General features: G+C 31.7%; 1 protein-coding gene across 1 annotated transcript; it reads left to right on the top strand.

Annotated features, from left to right (window-relative positions):
* Positions 1-6,288: 6,288 nt before the first annotated feature.
* Positions 6,289-12,863, top strand: LOC100807561 (probable ADP-ribosylation factor GTPase-activating protein AGD5-like). Its single transcript, NM_001254035.3, has 11 exons — positions 6,289-6,630; positions 7,673-7,731; positions 7,918-8,008; positions 8,720-8,774; positions 8,890-8,980; positions 9,120-9,345; positions 10,707-10,932; positions 11,095-11,273; positions 11,528-11,836; positions 11,927-11,985; positions 12,494-12,863. Exons 1-11 carry the CDS (start codon positions 6,580-6,582, stop codon positions 12,648-12,650), a joined length of 1,503 nt encoding a protein of 500 aa, NP_001240964.1. The 5' UTR covers positions 6,289-6,579; the 3' UTR covers positions 12,651-12,863.
* Positions 12,864-13,108: the final 245 nt, after the last annotated feature.

Below are 13,108 nucleotides of genomic sequence, written 5' to 3'. Positions count from 1 at the left end.
ATATCTAGATGTGTAGGGAATGTAGATCAGTTGATTGGGGGAGATGATGCATTATTGTAAATTTATTGATATTGTGTTTGATTCTCATAAACAAAAAAATTTAATATCTAGTTGTGAATTTGAAAATTAATTGATTTAAAGTAAAAGTAATTCAGACTTGAAAACAAAATTTTATCATAAGAAAATTAAAAGAAATTAAATATAGAGTAAAAACATAAAAAAGTATTTGTTATGATAAAATCATGTATTTTAAAAGGAAATATTGTATTATACTACATTGCCAATACTCTGCTGCATTGCATAAAAATTGAAATATAATTAATATTTTTATAGTATGTTTGTAAAAAATAGTATGTGATTATTTAAATAGACTTTGGGAAAATCAAAAAGTGGTTGGTTTTAGGGGTGGTGATGAGTTCAAGTCTTTTAAACAAAGTAGTTATGGATTCAAAATTGTATATGAAGAAAGAAAAACTGATTAGGAGACAATCTATAGAAGAAAATTAATCAAGGTGAATATCCGCTAATATCTTTTATAATGACAAATGTAAGAGAGAGAGAAAAAAAATTTAGAAAGGAGAGAACTCAAACGGATTCAGCTTCTTTTACTAGCTATGATTAAATAATTTAGTTGAATGATTAGAGTGGGGTCTAAAGCAATCAATGATATAAACTTGAGCAATGCATAGGCATGGGCTTCTTACTTTCTCTCTCATCTCTAGGGAAAACAATAGGTTTTTCCTTTTTTCCCACCAATAGACTCTCCCTCTCATATTTTCCTAATATACACATGTTTGTATATTATTATCTAATATTTATCACTTTTTCTCACTTTAGAAGTCAGGACTGGCCACCCAACTTCTGTACTGCACGCTTTTTCTTAAATTTAATTTTTATTTTATTTTTAAATTTATGTTTTAATTTAAATTATTAAAATAATACAAATATTATATTATATAAAAATATATTTAATTTATTTTAAAAATAATTTTTTATTGAAATAATTTTTATTTGTTTAAGAAAATGTTGTTATTAAGTATAATTATTTTTCTTATATTATTCAATTTATACAAGACTTTTTTTAAGATAACATTTTAATTTTTTTAATTTGAATTTTGTTTAATTATATTTTTGCTTTAATAAAATAATTAAAAATTTTAATATTATTATTTTACTAAATATAATTTGTTTATTTATGTCATTAGATTTTTTTTAAATAATAATATTTTTTGTTTAATAATTTGTTTATAGAAGAATATTATATTACATTATAAATAAAATATTTAAACAATCACATTTGTCTAAGGAAAAGAAACTAAAGATGAAGGTATGTTGGGACAATTGTTTGTGTTATGATCTTGTTCCAACAAATTTCACATTTTTTTTACCTGTTCATTTTCTTCTTCCTCAATCTCAGTAGAAATACATGACTATCCTGTGTAGTCCTCTTTCTCTTTGGATCAAGACCTCACTAATCTCCTTCATATTCATGTCATATTAATTTGTGTGGCAGTAAACCAAATGAGTAGTCGTAAACATGCAAGCAAAATGTGTTGTGAAGTGAATGGTGGCGACACATAGTTCATGGGATCAACATTGACAGATTTACAAATAGTCATAACGCGTGAGAACACTCAAAGTGTTTAGCCTTCCAGGTGGACTGGGTGTTTGAAGTAGATATTGGGTCTATGTTACAATAAATATGTGGTTGTGCCTGTATTCGTTTGCAATGTGTATTTGATTCTTGTTGACCACTATTCATTGCCTCGGAGACGACTTCATAATATTGTGAGCCGGAGTTGATCATTGCCTGAGTTTGTCGACCTCTAACAGTGAAGAGTTTTGCGGTCTTGAAGTACATCTCCTCAACCAACTATGACACCAGCAAATGTCTTGTATTTTTTGAATATGGAATTAACTGACTCAGACAAATTTATAGTCATATGTCTTCAACGTTTCCCTCGTCTAAGCATTATACCCAAAAAAATTGGGTTACTGAGCAAGCCATTTAGATGCTGCACTTAGCTTATTCGCAGGAATATCCCCAAGATGTCGCCAATGCATCTTCTCCGTGTATGTGTAACTTGTAAATCAATCTATTACGTTATGAAATGATATTTGATTCAAAGTAAAGTTTAACGAAGAAATAAAATAGATTCTCACCAACATGAGTGCTTCAAATGTTGGAGTTTGAGTTACCGCAAAGGAAATTTTGTGCAATGTGAGGCAGACAGAATAAATGGGATGTGTCTTGAACCCATAAGTTAGTTGAGTTGTTTTAGGCACTTAAAATAGCAGGGTGCGCGACAAGTGTGATGACGATTCTTGATCATCCTTTCTTATGCCTCTTTAAATTGCATGCGTCTAAGCTCAATGTATAACCATTTTTATTTTCATGTGATTTACACACAAAGTTTAGCCTTGTCGTTAACAATTTCTAGTTTATCCACTCTTGAAGTGTGTGCAGTGATAACATAATTGTATAAATTCATAACACTTAATAACATCATTCTCTTAAACAAATAAAAATTATTTTTATATAATATTTGTATTATTTTAATAATTTAAATTAAAACATAAATTTAAAAATTAAATTAAAAAAAAGCACGTCCTACAAAAATCGGGTGACCAGTTCTAACTTCTCACAAGTGAGAAAAAGTGGTATATATTAGATAATAATACACAAACTGATATATATTTGGAAAATATGGGAGAGAAAGTGTATATTGGTGGAAAAAAATCAAATCAACCAGCAAATAGTCCAATAATTAAGATTAATTAACTGACAAAGTGAATTAGCTAGTATAGTGGTATCAGTTCAGTTCTAAAAACTTTATCCAAATGTGAACAGAGGAAGCATAACAGGCAAAAGAGGTCCAGCCATATACCAATGACGTTTATGCTGTCCCACTGGCACCTTTATTAATACTTAATAAGTTGACTAATATTTAGATTCCTATCTTTTCTTTGGCGTATTGTATTTCATCATTCAGCACAAAGCATTTACCCATAAAATAAGTTCTGGCCACCAGTTCTTTCTTTGCCTTCACACCAAAGCTTGTTAAGTATCCACCAAAATTACCTTATATAATACATATTGATCAATTGACCTTCATAGTTAGTTACAATTACGAAAGTTGCTTGTAGTGCAATTCACTTAGTTTATATACCGTAAATGTAAATCTTAAAGTAAAAAAAAAAAAAAAAATCATTCGAAAATATTATTAATTCTATACTATTGTGATTTCTAGTATAAGACAAAATGTATCTTCTAGGACAGTAAAAGTCCTTAGGTTAAATAAGATGATGATAGATAATAAATTTTTTCCTCTGAATATTTAATCTAATTTCGATTCAAACTAAAAATTATTTGTTAAGCTGGAATAATTTAATACAAATTAATCCATACGTTTAGTGCTATTATATCATGATTTCTAATACACTTGATTATAATTTTTAATAAAAAACATTTTATTAAATTCTTATAAAATGAATTACATAATTGAAAATATCAATATCAGTGATTGAAAACAGAAAAATTGTGAGTGCCATATTTTCCTTTCTTTTTTAGAAAATTCAAATGGTGGATGAAACAAAATAAGAGAAATGTTGACAGCAAATTCTCTATCACTCTTTTAAACTCTCTATCATTAAATAAATTTATTGAAAATAACATATTTTAATGAATCTAACTTTTCATTTAATAATTCACTCTCTTAATTTTAAAGTAGCACCCACCAAAATTTATAATTTTTTGATAAATTTCAATCAATGATAAAAAAAATATTAGAAAGAATTTCTTTTTTCATTCCTCCTTTCTTTTTGTTTCAAACAAGGTTAAGATAAATTTTGATCAAAGAACACAGATGATGAATGTGAAGACTGGAGTGCGAGAGACATAAAGTGCTTTTGTTTTAGTTTTTATTTTAATGAAATATTTTAATTTTATTAAACTTAAATCTAAATAATTAATATAATAAAGGGTTGAGATGGTTGCACTTTACTCTCTAAATTACATGTTGCACTTCAGAGGAATCTTTTCCAAACTTTTTTTTATATATAATTTATTTCTTTGTATGAAATCATGTTTTTTTATGAGAGATAATCTTGTTTATGAAAAAGTGTGTGAATCCTACATTTTAGGATCCTTTTCCCCATTTTAAGAGATTCTAGAGGGTAGATTAAACAAGACAAATATTTTCTTCTCTCTTTCATTTCAAGCAAAGCATTAAAGATAAAAAAATAAAAAATATTCATATGTTACAATAAACTTTCATATAAAATAATTATTTTTGGTATTTGACTACAAATATCTTTCATGTGAGATAATTATGTGTAACTCTAGTGGAATTACTAGGTATTCTTTACCCATAACACTAAATTACTCACATGGGCCTTTTACTTTATTTTATGTTGTAATTTGATTCCTTATTTATCAAAAGTTGTAAAATTATCCTTTAAGTAATTATTTTATAGCATGTTGATTTTTTTTTTAAATCCACTGTTTTCATTTTTGAGACATGATTTTAGACCTTTTTGTTGATTTAATATGTGAAATTTGTTTCATTAGATTCACATACATGTAAACTATGAAACTCATGATGTGCAAACCAAGAAGGAACATAAACAAGGCAAAATTTGTGTGAAAATTGAATCCTACAAATAATCATAAACCTGAAAAATCTTCTAAATTTCTAAAATCAGCTGAAGTATTACTTGTGAAACTCATTTTTCATGTGATTTTCACATGTTTATGTCTTTTTTTTTCCCAAACATCAATTAGGTTTCATAGTTTTCATGAAAGTGAGGCCAAGGCTAATATGGAACACCTCGTAAGTGGTCTTTGGTGCACCACTAATTTTAGCCACCATATTAATTTGAACAACACATTATTATCACTACCATAGCTTCTTCTATTCAATGACTCCGCCTCCAACCTCCACGTTTTTTTGTGTAATTTGATACTCTGAAATATGCATGTCTTGTGCTTATTTCAATTATAATAAAAAAAATTCTTTAAAAAAACCAAAATAACACCGCGTGATCCCTTCGAGAATCCTCAAGAATCTTTGTTACAACACCACAATGAAGCTACTCAACACTGTTGACCCTCCTTCTATCTGACCATCTCCCGTAGTGCTTGAGGTGGTGGTGCTAAGCGACTATTCAAGTCTATGTCAATGGTGTAGGTTCTTCATGCTACAAGCAATGACAATGGGGTAGTTTATGGGGCACATGGAAGGAATCACAATGCTGCTTGAAAAGAATTACAACGGCTATGACCTACTCGTAAATTGTAGCTTTATGGAGCTTCCTCTTTTTGTTGAAAGTGGAATGCTTATTTGCTTAGGTCCACGCTAGGGTTTTGACTATGACTTGGTGGCATATGGCAGAGCCCATGGTCGAGATTTTGAAAATAGTAACTATTCTTATCGAATTTGACAAATTTCCTTCACAACGGTGCTCCTTCATGAGCTCCTTCACAAATAGAGGTGGGTATACTTGTAAAGACACTTCGACGCTTAAGTTAACAACGTAGAGGTATACATGTATCATAATATAGGTTGACTGATAAGATCTCAATTTTTCTTCTAAGATAATATAAATAGAAAAATATATGGTTTTATTTTATTTTTCTTCTGATAATAAATAACTTTTGGTTTTATGAAATATCTCTATCTTTCTGGTAGAAGATAAAATTTTTCTTTTACCTTAATTATGTCTATCATATCCTCTAGATTCTCCATAAGCTACTTGGGTGGCAAGTGAGTACAGAGGCTTATAGAATCCAAATAGTACATTAACCATTGGAAAAATGGAAGAGGATGAAAGGAAGTCATAACGATGGTGAAAATTGTGTCAAAGGCAAAACAATTTGATATAGAATATGTAAATTCGACCTATGGAATGATATTAATATAATGACCGATAGTTATGGTCTAATTGAAATACTAGTCCATTGAAACAATGACCTATAAATAAATTTAATGAGATAAATTTTATGTCCTGAATCAATAAAAAAAGATTCAACACCATATCTCAAAACTAAAAATGATCAATTTTTCAGAAAAGATAAACATATTATAAAAGACTATTTTACATCTTTTAATAAATAAATGACCATATTACAATCTAAAACAAATTTAAGAGATCGTGTGACTGCCAAAACCATAAACATCCTCTACAAGAGGTATTTCTGCTCGGAAAAAAAGTGGGTCTATAATTAACACTATTTTAAAAAAATATAAAAACCAATTTCAACGTATTTTAATTACATTCATTCTTAAACTCAATGTCAAATTTGAACGTAATCGATCCGCACAAAGACGCTAGTATGCGCGAAAAGCCAAAAATAAGAAAGTGGAGCGAGAAAATATAGGGAAGTCGCAGATAATAATAAAAGTCAAGGGAGCAACAACTGCGATATCTCTTTCTTCTTCCTTCGTCTTTTGTTTTGGTGACATTCTTCTTCTTCTTCATATCATCACAACCAAGAGAGAGAGAGAGAGGAGAGAGAAAGCGCATTAAAAGATCAATTTGCCCTTCGATCTTCTTCTTCGTCTTCCTCTCTCTCGCACCATGAACGAGAAGGCCAACGTCTCCAAAGAGCTCAACGCTAAACACAAAAAGGTTTTCAGTTTTCTGCAAAATTTCCTTTAATCTCAATAATGGATGTTAATACGCCATTTCCGAATTTCGCGAATTTCGATTCGGCGGTGAAATAGTGGTAATGAGGATTCTGAATTGTCGGATTTGATTCGATTCAATCGCTGTTCGATTCGCGTATTTTAGAAATCGAACTTCGAAGTTGCGACAAATTTTTGTGATTGCGTGCGTGTATGACATGATTAGCTGTTATGTATTTTTTTTAAAATGAAAATTGGATGGGAAGAAATGGATTGCTGATTGGGGGTAATGGACGAATGGTTATAGCATAATTTGATCTGCGTATTTTTTGTGATGTTTATGTTTAATTATTTTCTGGAGTGAATTAATTAATCGAAGTTATTGTACTTGGTAGTTTGGATCCATTTTTCTATAATCCATTGGTAATTACTATATGATTTTCTGGTTTTCTTTATGGAGATGTTTTGAGGCCATTTGCTTGTATAGTGGATATATTATGGAGCTATTAAAAGCATTGTCGGTTGCAAATTTGGGATTACTCAAAATCTTTGTCGTTGATCTGGAGAATAGTTCAAACTTTGTTTTTCCTTTGGTTGTTTCTCATTTTATTGATTGGATCATTTGATTTTTCCTTTGGTTGTTTTTCGTTGATTTTCCAGTTGTTTGGTATTTGTTAGTGTCTAATTGAGGAGAATTTGATCTGTTGAGTTGGTTGGGCTTTGAGGGGATCTTATATGATTTGAAAAGGGAAAAACTGCTTATTTATTTATATTTTGAGCTGAAAAGGCCAATACTTCGTTTGTTTATTTTGGATGGTTGGTTATTTTTCTCTATTGGAATGTCGATCAATTTACATTTATTTGAAGAGAGTTTTCAGTCAAGAGTGTCTAACTTATATTTTGCTATATATTTTTAAATCCTTTATTTTTCAACAAATGAACTTTGGATTTTTTCCTTCATTTACATTCACTTTTTCCTTCACTTTTTTTTTCCTTTTATTTTTTTATTAAATATTTTATTTACTTACTTTAAATTAAATATGCAGATACTGGAAGGACTTCTTAAACTACCAGAGAATAAGGAGTGCGCTGACTGCAAAGCTAAGTATGTATTTGTCTGGATCTAAATGATCCAATCTTTATCTCACATTTTCGTGTCAATAGGAATAGAAGAAAAGAGAGATACTAATCTGTTCATGAAACTTGAACTGTTATTGGATAAGCGTTTTCTGGATTATTTTTTTTTTCTGATTGTTTTTTCACAATTTTCTATAAAAAATTTGATTTTCAGAGGTCCAAGATGGGCTAGTGTCAATCTTGGCATCTTTATATGCATGCAGTGTTCCGGAATACATAGAAGTCTTGGGGTACACATATCAAAGGTAATGTTATGTTCCTTGGTATTGTAAAAGTGATTGAGGTCTGTGGGTCTCTTATAATGTTTCTTTAAAAAGGTTTCAGTTTGATCTGTCAGAAACCAAATCATGAGGGGAAATTATGTATTATGGTTGTCTTGTATGGAAATAAAATCTTTGTAAATTCAACTAGGAAAAGTTAATTTAAAATCTTTGTAAATTCAACTAGGTAAAGTTAATTTAAAAAACTACATTATTTGTTTTGAGGGACAGTGTATTATATTCATGCTCATATCACTCACTTGTTTCCTAAATAATGACATAAAGGATTCTAAATTAGTAGCAGTAGTAAAAGTATACATGCCTTCTTTAGCTGGCAATTACATTTTGATTGTTGTTATATGAAAGTAGCACTGCTGTACTGCATCCTTTTGTCAATATATGGTTAGATTGTCATTCTTTTTACTGTGGCCCTGAAGAATGCCAAGCTGATAATCTATTTGGTTCACAAAATGTTTCGTTATGATTTCGTTCATTTTCAATTTAAAATCAAATATCAATGCTGACTCAATTTGATATGGGAACACCTGAAACATGGCTCCTAGTCCTAGGTCCTGACAATTGGCTTTTTACTCCTTAGTCTCTAAATATTTTTATTAAGTAAAGGCTGATTCTAATTTTCAACTTGCTAGTTCAATTATTATTTATTTATATGCTTACTTGGTAGCTTATCTTCAGGTTCGCTCTGCAACTTTGGACACATGGCTCCCAGAGCAGGTTGCATTCATTCAATGTAAGGGAATCTAAATGGTCATATGACCTTTTATGGTTATTTTGAGTTCTGTTATTATGCTTTAGTTGTATAGTCTTCTCATTATATTTGAATTTCTCTTTTTGGTCCTATATAGCGATGGGAAATGAGAAGGCAAATAGTTACTGGGAAGCAGAATTACCCCCACATTATGATAGAGTTGGAATTGAAAATTTCATTCGTGCAAAGTATGTCTGTTGATGAACATTTGAACCACTCTGATTTTTTTTTTCCTTTTAATCTCTGTATAGTTAGAAGTGTATGTTTCTTATTATGCGCACCTAGTGAAGATGATTTTTTGCTTTCAATCATTGCATATATTTAAAGGTATGAAGAGAAGAGATGGGTTGCAAGGAATGAGAAACCAAAATCACCTTCTAGTTTCCGAGAAGAGAAAAGTCCTTCACATTGGCAAAAGCCTGTGGAAAGAGGTGGGCATGATTATGCAGCTGTGTCTGAGAATACTTTTGAGGAAAGGAAGAAAATCCAACCATCACATGCAATTCCTGCTACAAGAATTAGTGTTCCCGCTCCACCCAAAGGGCCTGAGCTGGTAAATTCTCTCTCTCTCTCTCTCTCTCCCAAGGTTATCAATGGTGGATGGTGAAGACCAAAATTCCGCCATATAAACATGTCATACTGGCCTATGGTGCCACCATAGTGGGCTTCCCTTCACAAATTGCTTATGGTGGAGGGGTTGAAAAATGCCATGCTGTTGTGTTTTGGTGGCACTATAATGATTATTTAACAGCATTTCTTGTATTATGTGGTGAATTATATGTCAGTATGTGACATTGTGGTTGTAGAGTCTGTTCTGCTGTCAGTGTTTTGTCTCATGAGCTATGTGAGCAATAAAACTAATAAAAGAAGAGAAAATGCATGGAGCTCCCCCTTAAACCTTGGAGCTATAATAAATAAGCTGTCAACTTTAAATCTAGGACTTCACCTTCTTATGTTTTAGGAAAAAGGCCCCAATAGGTGCTATGTATGCATCTTTTGTCTTGAATGCCTCTACTGAAACAAAAATGAATAAAAGCAACTATCATGGCATTTTTAAAAGTTTAGTGGGCTTAATAGCTGAAATTGAAATGCATTTTTCTAAATGACAATCAAGTTTTCAAGTATTGTGGTGGTGATGGCAGCTGTGGTAGTTATCAAAATGTTTTTCAAATTAACAGTAAAGTATCCATGATATAGTAAACATACACTAAAATGTGCTCTTGAAATTTCTACTCTAAAACCTGTTTATAGGGGAAAGATTTTTAAAACAGTCAGATAAAAAATAGTCTCCCAAACAGGTATTAAACAAGCCCATATCTATTTCTTCTTGAGAAAAAAAAAGAATAATATGGTGTGATAAGACAAGGCTAGACTATTAACTTTATGTTCATGATATGTTGAAACATAAGCTTAATGTTGTCATGTATGTTACTTGTGGTTGTCTCATACAAGCCTGAAATGCCAACTTACCACTTCAGATGTGTTAAAATATGTATAAATTCTATTGTTTTTACCAGGAAATACAGTCTGTATTTCCTTCCTCGTGTTCTTCTCTTTTATTTGAAAAGATAAGTCCACTTATTTTTGGACCTTAGTCCAAGTTATGCAATAATAAAACTAATATGCTGATCCCTTCTAGGGAAATTTTACAATTGAGATAAAAATTGGATGTTTGGAATTATCAGTGAGAGAAATATTATTTTTGACAACTATTATATAAAATAATTTATAGCAGTATACATTTTCAACAACTTATATGATAAACTATGTCTGAGCAGTTAACATAGATGATTCTACCTTGTATTTTTCTTTCTCCTTTCTGTAAAATGTATTTTTTTTTCCTTGCTCTTTAAAGTTGAAAGTTTCATGGTTTATACTTTTTTAGACGTGTAAAAACAATAAATTTCTGAACAGGTAACTACTGTGGCAAAACCTCAACATGTTGAGAAAGTGGAACCTGTTGCACCATCACCACAAGCTGAAACTTCAAAACAGACTACTGACACAACACAAAATTCCCCTTCAAAAGTTGACTATGCTACGGACCTTTTTGACATGTTGTCTATGGATGATCCAAATGAAAAGGGCTCAGGGGCAGCTGATGCTACTGCTGATGATAATAACTGGGCAGGTTTTCAGTGTATGTTATGGGCTTCCCTTTTTTTATTTTTTATTTTTAAAATATATCATGAAAGCACCAATGAAAGTGTTTCCAGGCATTGATTTTGAAGCTTTGAAGAAGCTTCTTGGTGACTATGCTGTGTTTGTCTCAGTTCTTAATTTTGCGCTATAATTGTTTCAGCTGCTGCAGAGGCATCGACAGCTGAGAAGACTGATGCTACAAAAGCAGTTGAGAGTACACCCCAGTCCACTTCTGGAATTGAGGATTTATTTAAAGACTCACCTTCAGTTACACCAAGTTTAACTACAGAAAAACCACAAAAAGATGTAAAAAATGATATCATGAGCCTCTTTGAGAAGGTACGTGCCAGTGCTTCAATAGGTTTGTTTAAGGCTGAGTTACTTCTTTGACTTGATATATATATGGTTAGTATATTTTTTTAAATATACACATTCTATATTGTTGAGTATTCCTCCTTGCCCTATGTGAGTTAATATCCAAGACACCAGAATGAGTGAATTTAGTTGTCGATCGATCTCTATCCTTAGATGGGTTGTTTTGTTTTGGTATGTGAATAAGATTTTACCTGACCCAGTAAATTGGACATCTGCAGTCCAATGTGGTGTCTCCATTTGCAATGCATCAACAGCAACTGGCCATGCTGGCACAGCAACAGTCTCTTCTAATGGCTGCCGCTAAATCTGCTGGTGGGGATCCCAAGTACCTGGCCAGCTTACAACAACAACAGTCTCTTCTAATGGCTGCTGCCGCCGCTAAATCTGATGGTGGGGATTCCAAGTACCCAACCGCCATACAACAACCTGGGTCCAACATTCCTGTCCAAAGTTGGCCAGCTGCTAGCTTCCCAATGCCTGGTGCAATGCCCATGGGTGGTCTGGAAGAGTTACAGAAACTCATGCAGGTAAATAATTCATTGAGGCATTAAGTTAATTGATTAATGATTTGTTCTTATCTGTTCCGCAATTTATCTTTCTTCTCCCTTCTGTGTTAGACAATGAACATGAATGCAGCACATTCAGCAGGGAGTTCATTTCAGTATCCACCATCTAGGTACACCACCGATTTATTTATTAAAAGTCTATTTAATTTCAGTTTGGGTAACTTATTAGGGATTTGGCTTGATTTGTGACCTATCTTCATAAGATTTTGAAATTATCTTAGGTTGATATTGGTGTCAATCACAAGGATTCATGGTTTCCCTAAATCAAAATTAATTAGTTATGTGTGGAGTGTAGGTTGTGCTGCCAAAAGGCTATTTATGGAGTTCTGTTTACATTGTATCAAGTATCTTATCCTGAACACATGCCAATGAGACATTTTTTCTTTCAAACATTTCTCACAAATGTACCAGTATTATGATGGCTTTACTAGCTGAAGATTATGTTTCAAATATGCTGTTAATCCTTGCAACAAATCTCATTCATTTAAGCCATCTATATCTCATTATTTGTATAGGATCTATACATTGCATCTGTTCATTCATTCAAGTCATCATAGGAAACATAAATCCGTATTTATGTTTCTCTTTTCTAGTTAACTAAGTTGCCTTTTGCTGCAGTTACTATGCTATGGGACAAGTTGCTCCCACTAATGGTACGGCACCAACGGGAGCGAGCAAACCACAGTCAGCATCTCCGGTATCATCTACCACTTCAAAGACAGGGAACGACTATGATTTTTCCTCCTTAACACAAGGAATGTTTGCAAAACACTGATTGACCTTGGCTTAACATTCCCTGCTATGTCATATACCATAGAAAATTAGTTAAAATTACAGAAAAGTGCACTCTTTTTCTTTCCCTTGACCTGCCTCCTTGGGTTGTAAACCATATCTAGAGCTACTGAGCTAGTTCAGTTTTCTTGTTACGGGTGATTGCTTCCTTTGTATCCATAGGTGTATTCACAATAAAATGTAGTGATATTTATTATCTATTCCTCTCCTTTTCTCTTCTATATCTTATGTACTGTAAGTGTTCATTGATGTCACCACTCCTTATAATTATGACCAAAACATAATACTTAACAGTTACTAGGACAAGTATTTTGTTTTATTTTAATCAAATATTTAAGTTGCGTAATTAATAAATTATTCAAAACCTTATTTGAAAAATAAAAGAACACTAAGGCTAAGATGACTTGAGTGGCTTTAATAATGGAGGATACAACTGAAGTA

This window comes from Glycine max, chromosome 12 (genome assembly GCF_000004515.6).
Source record: "Glycine max cultivar Williams 82 chromosome 12, Glycine_max_v4.0, whole genome shotgun sequence".
In the NCBI taxonomy this organism is placed as follows: domain Eukaryota; kingdom Viridiplantae; phylum Streptophyta; class Magnoliopsida; order Fabales; family Fabaceae; genus Glycine; species Glycine max.
The sequence above is the reverse complement of the archived record's forward strand: the minus strand, read 5'-3'. Positions and strand labels throughout refer to the sequence as shown.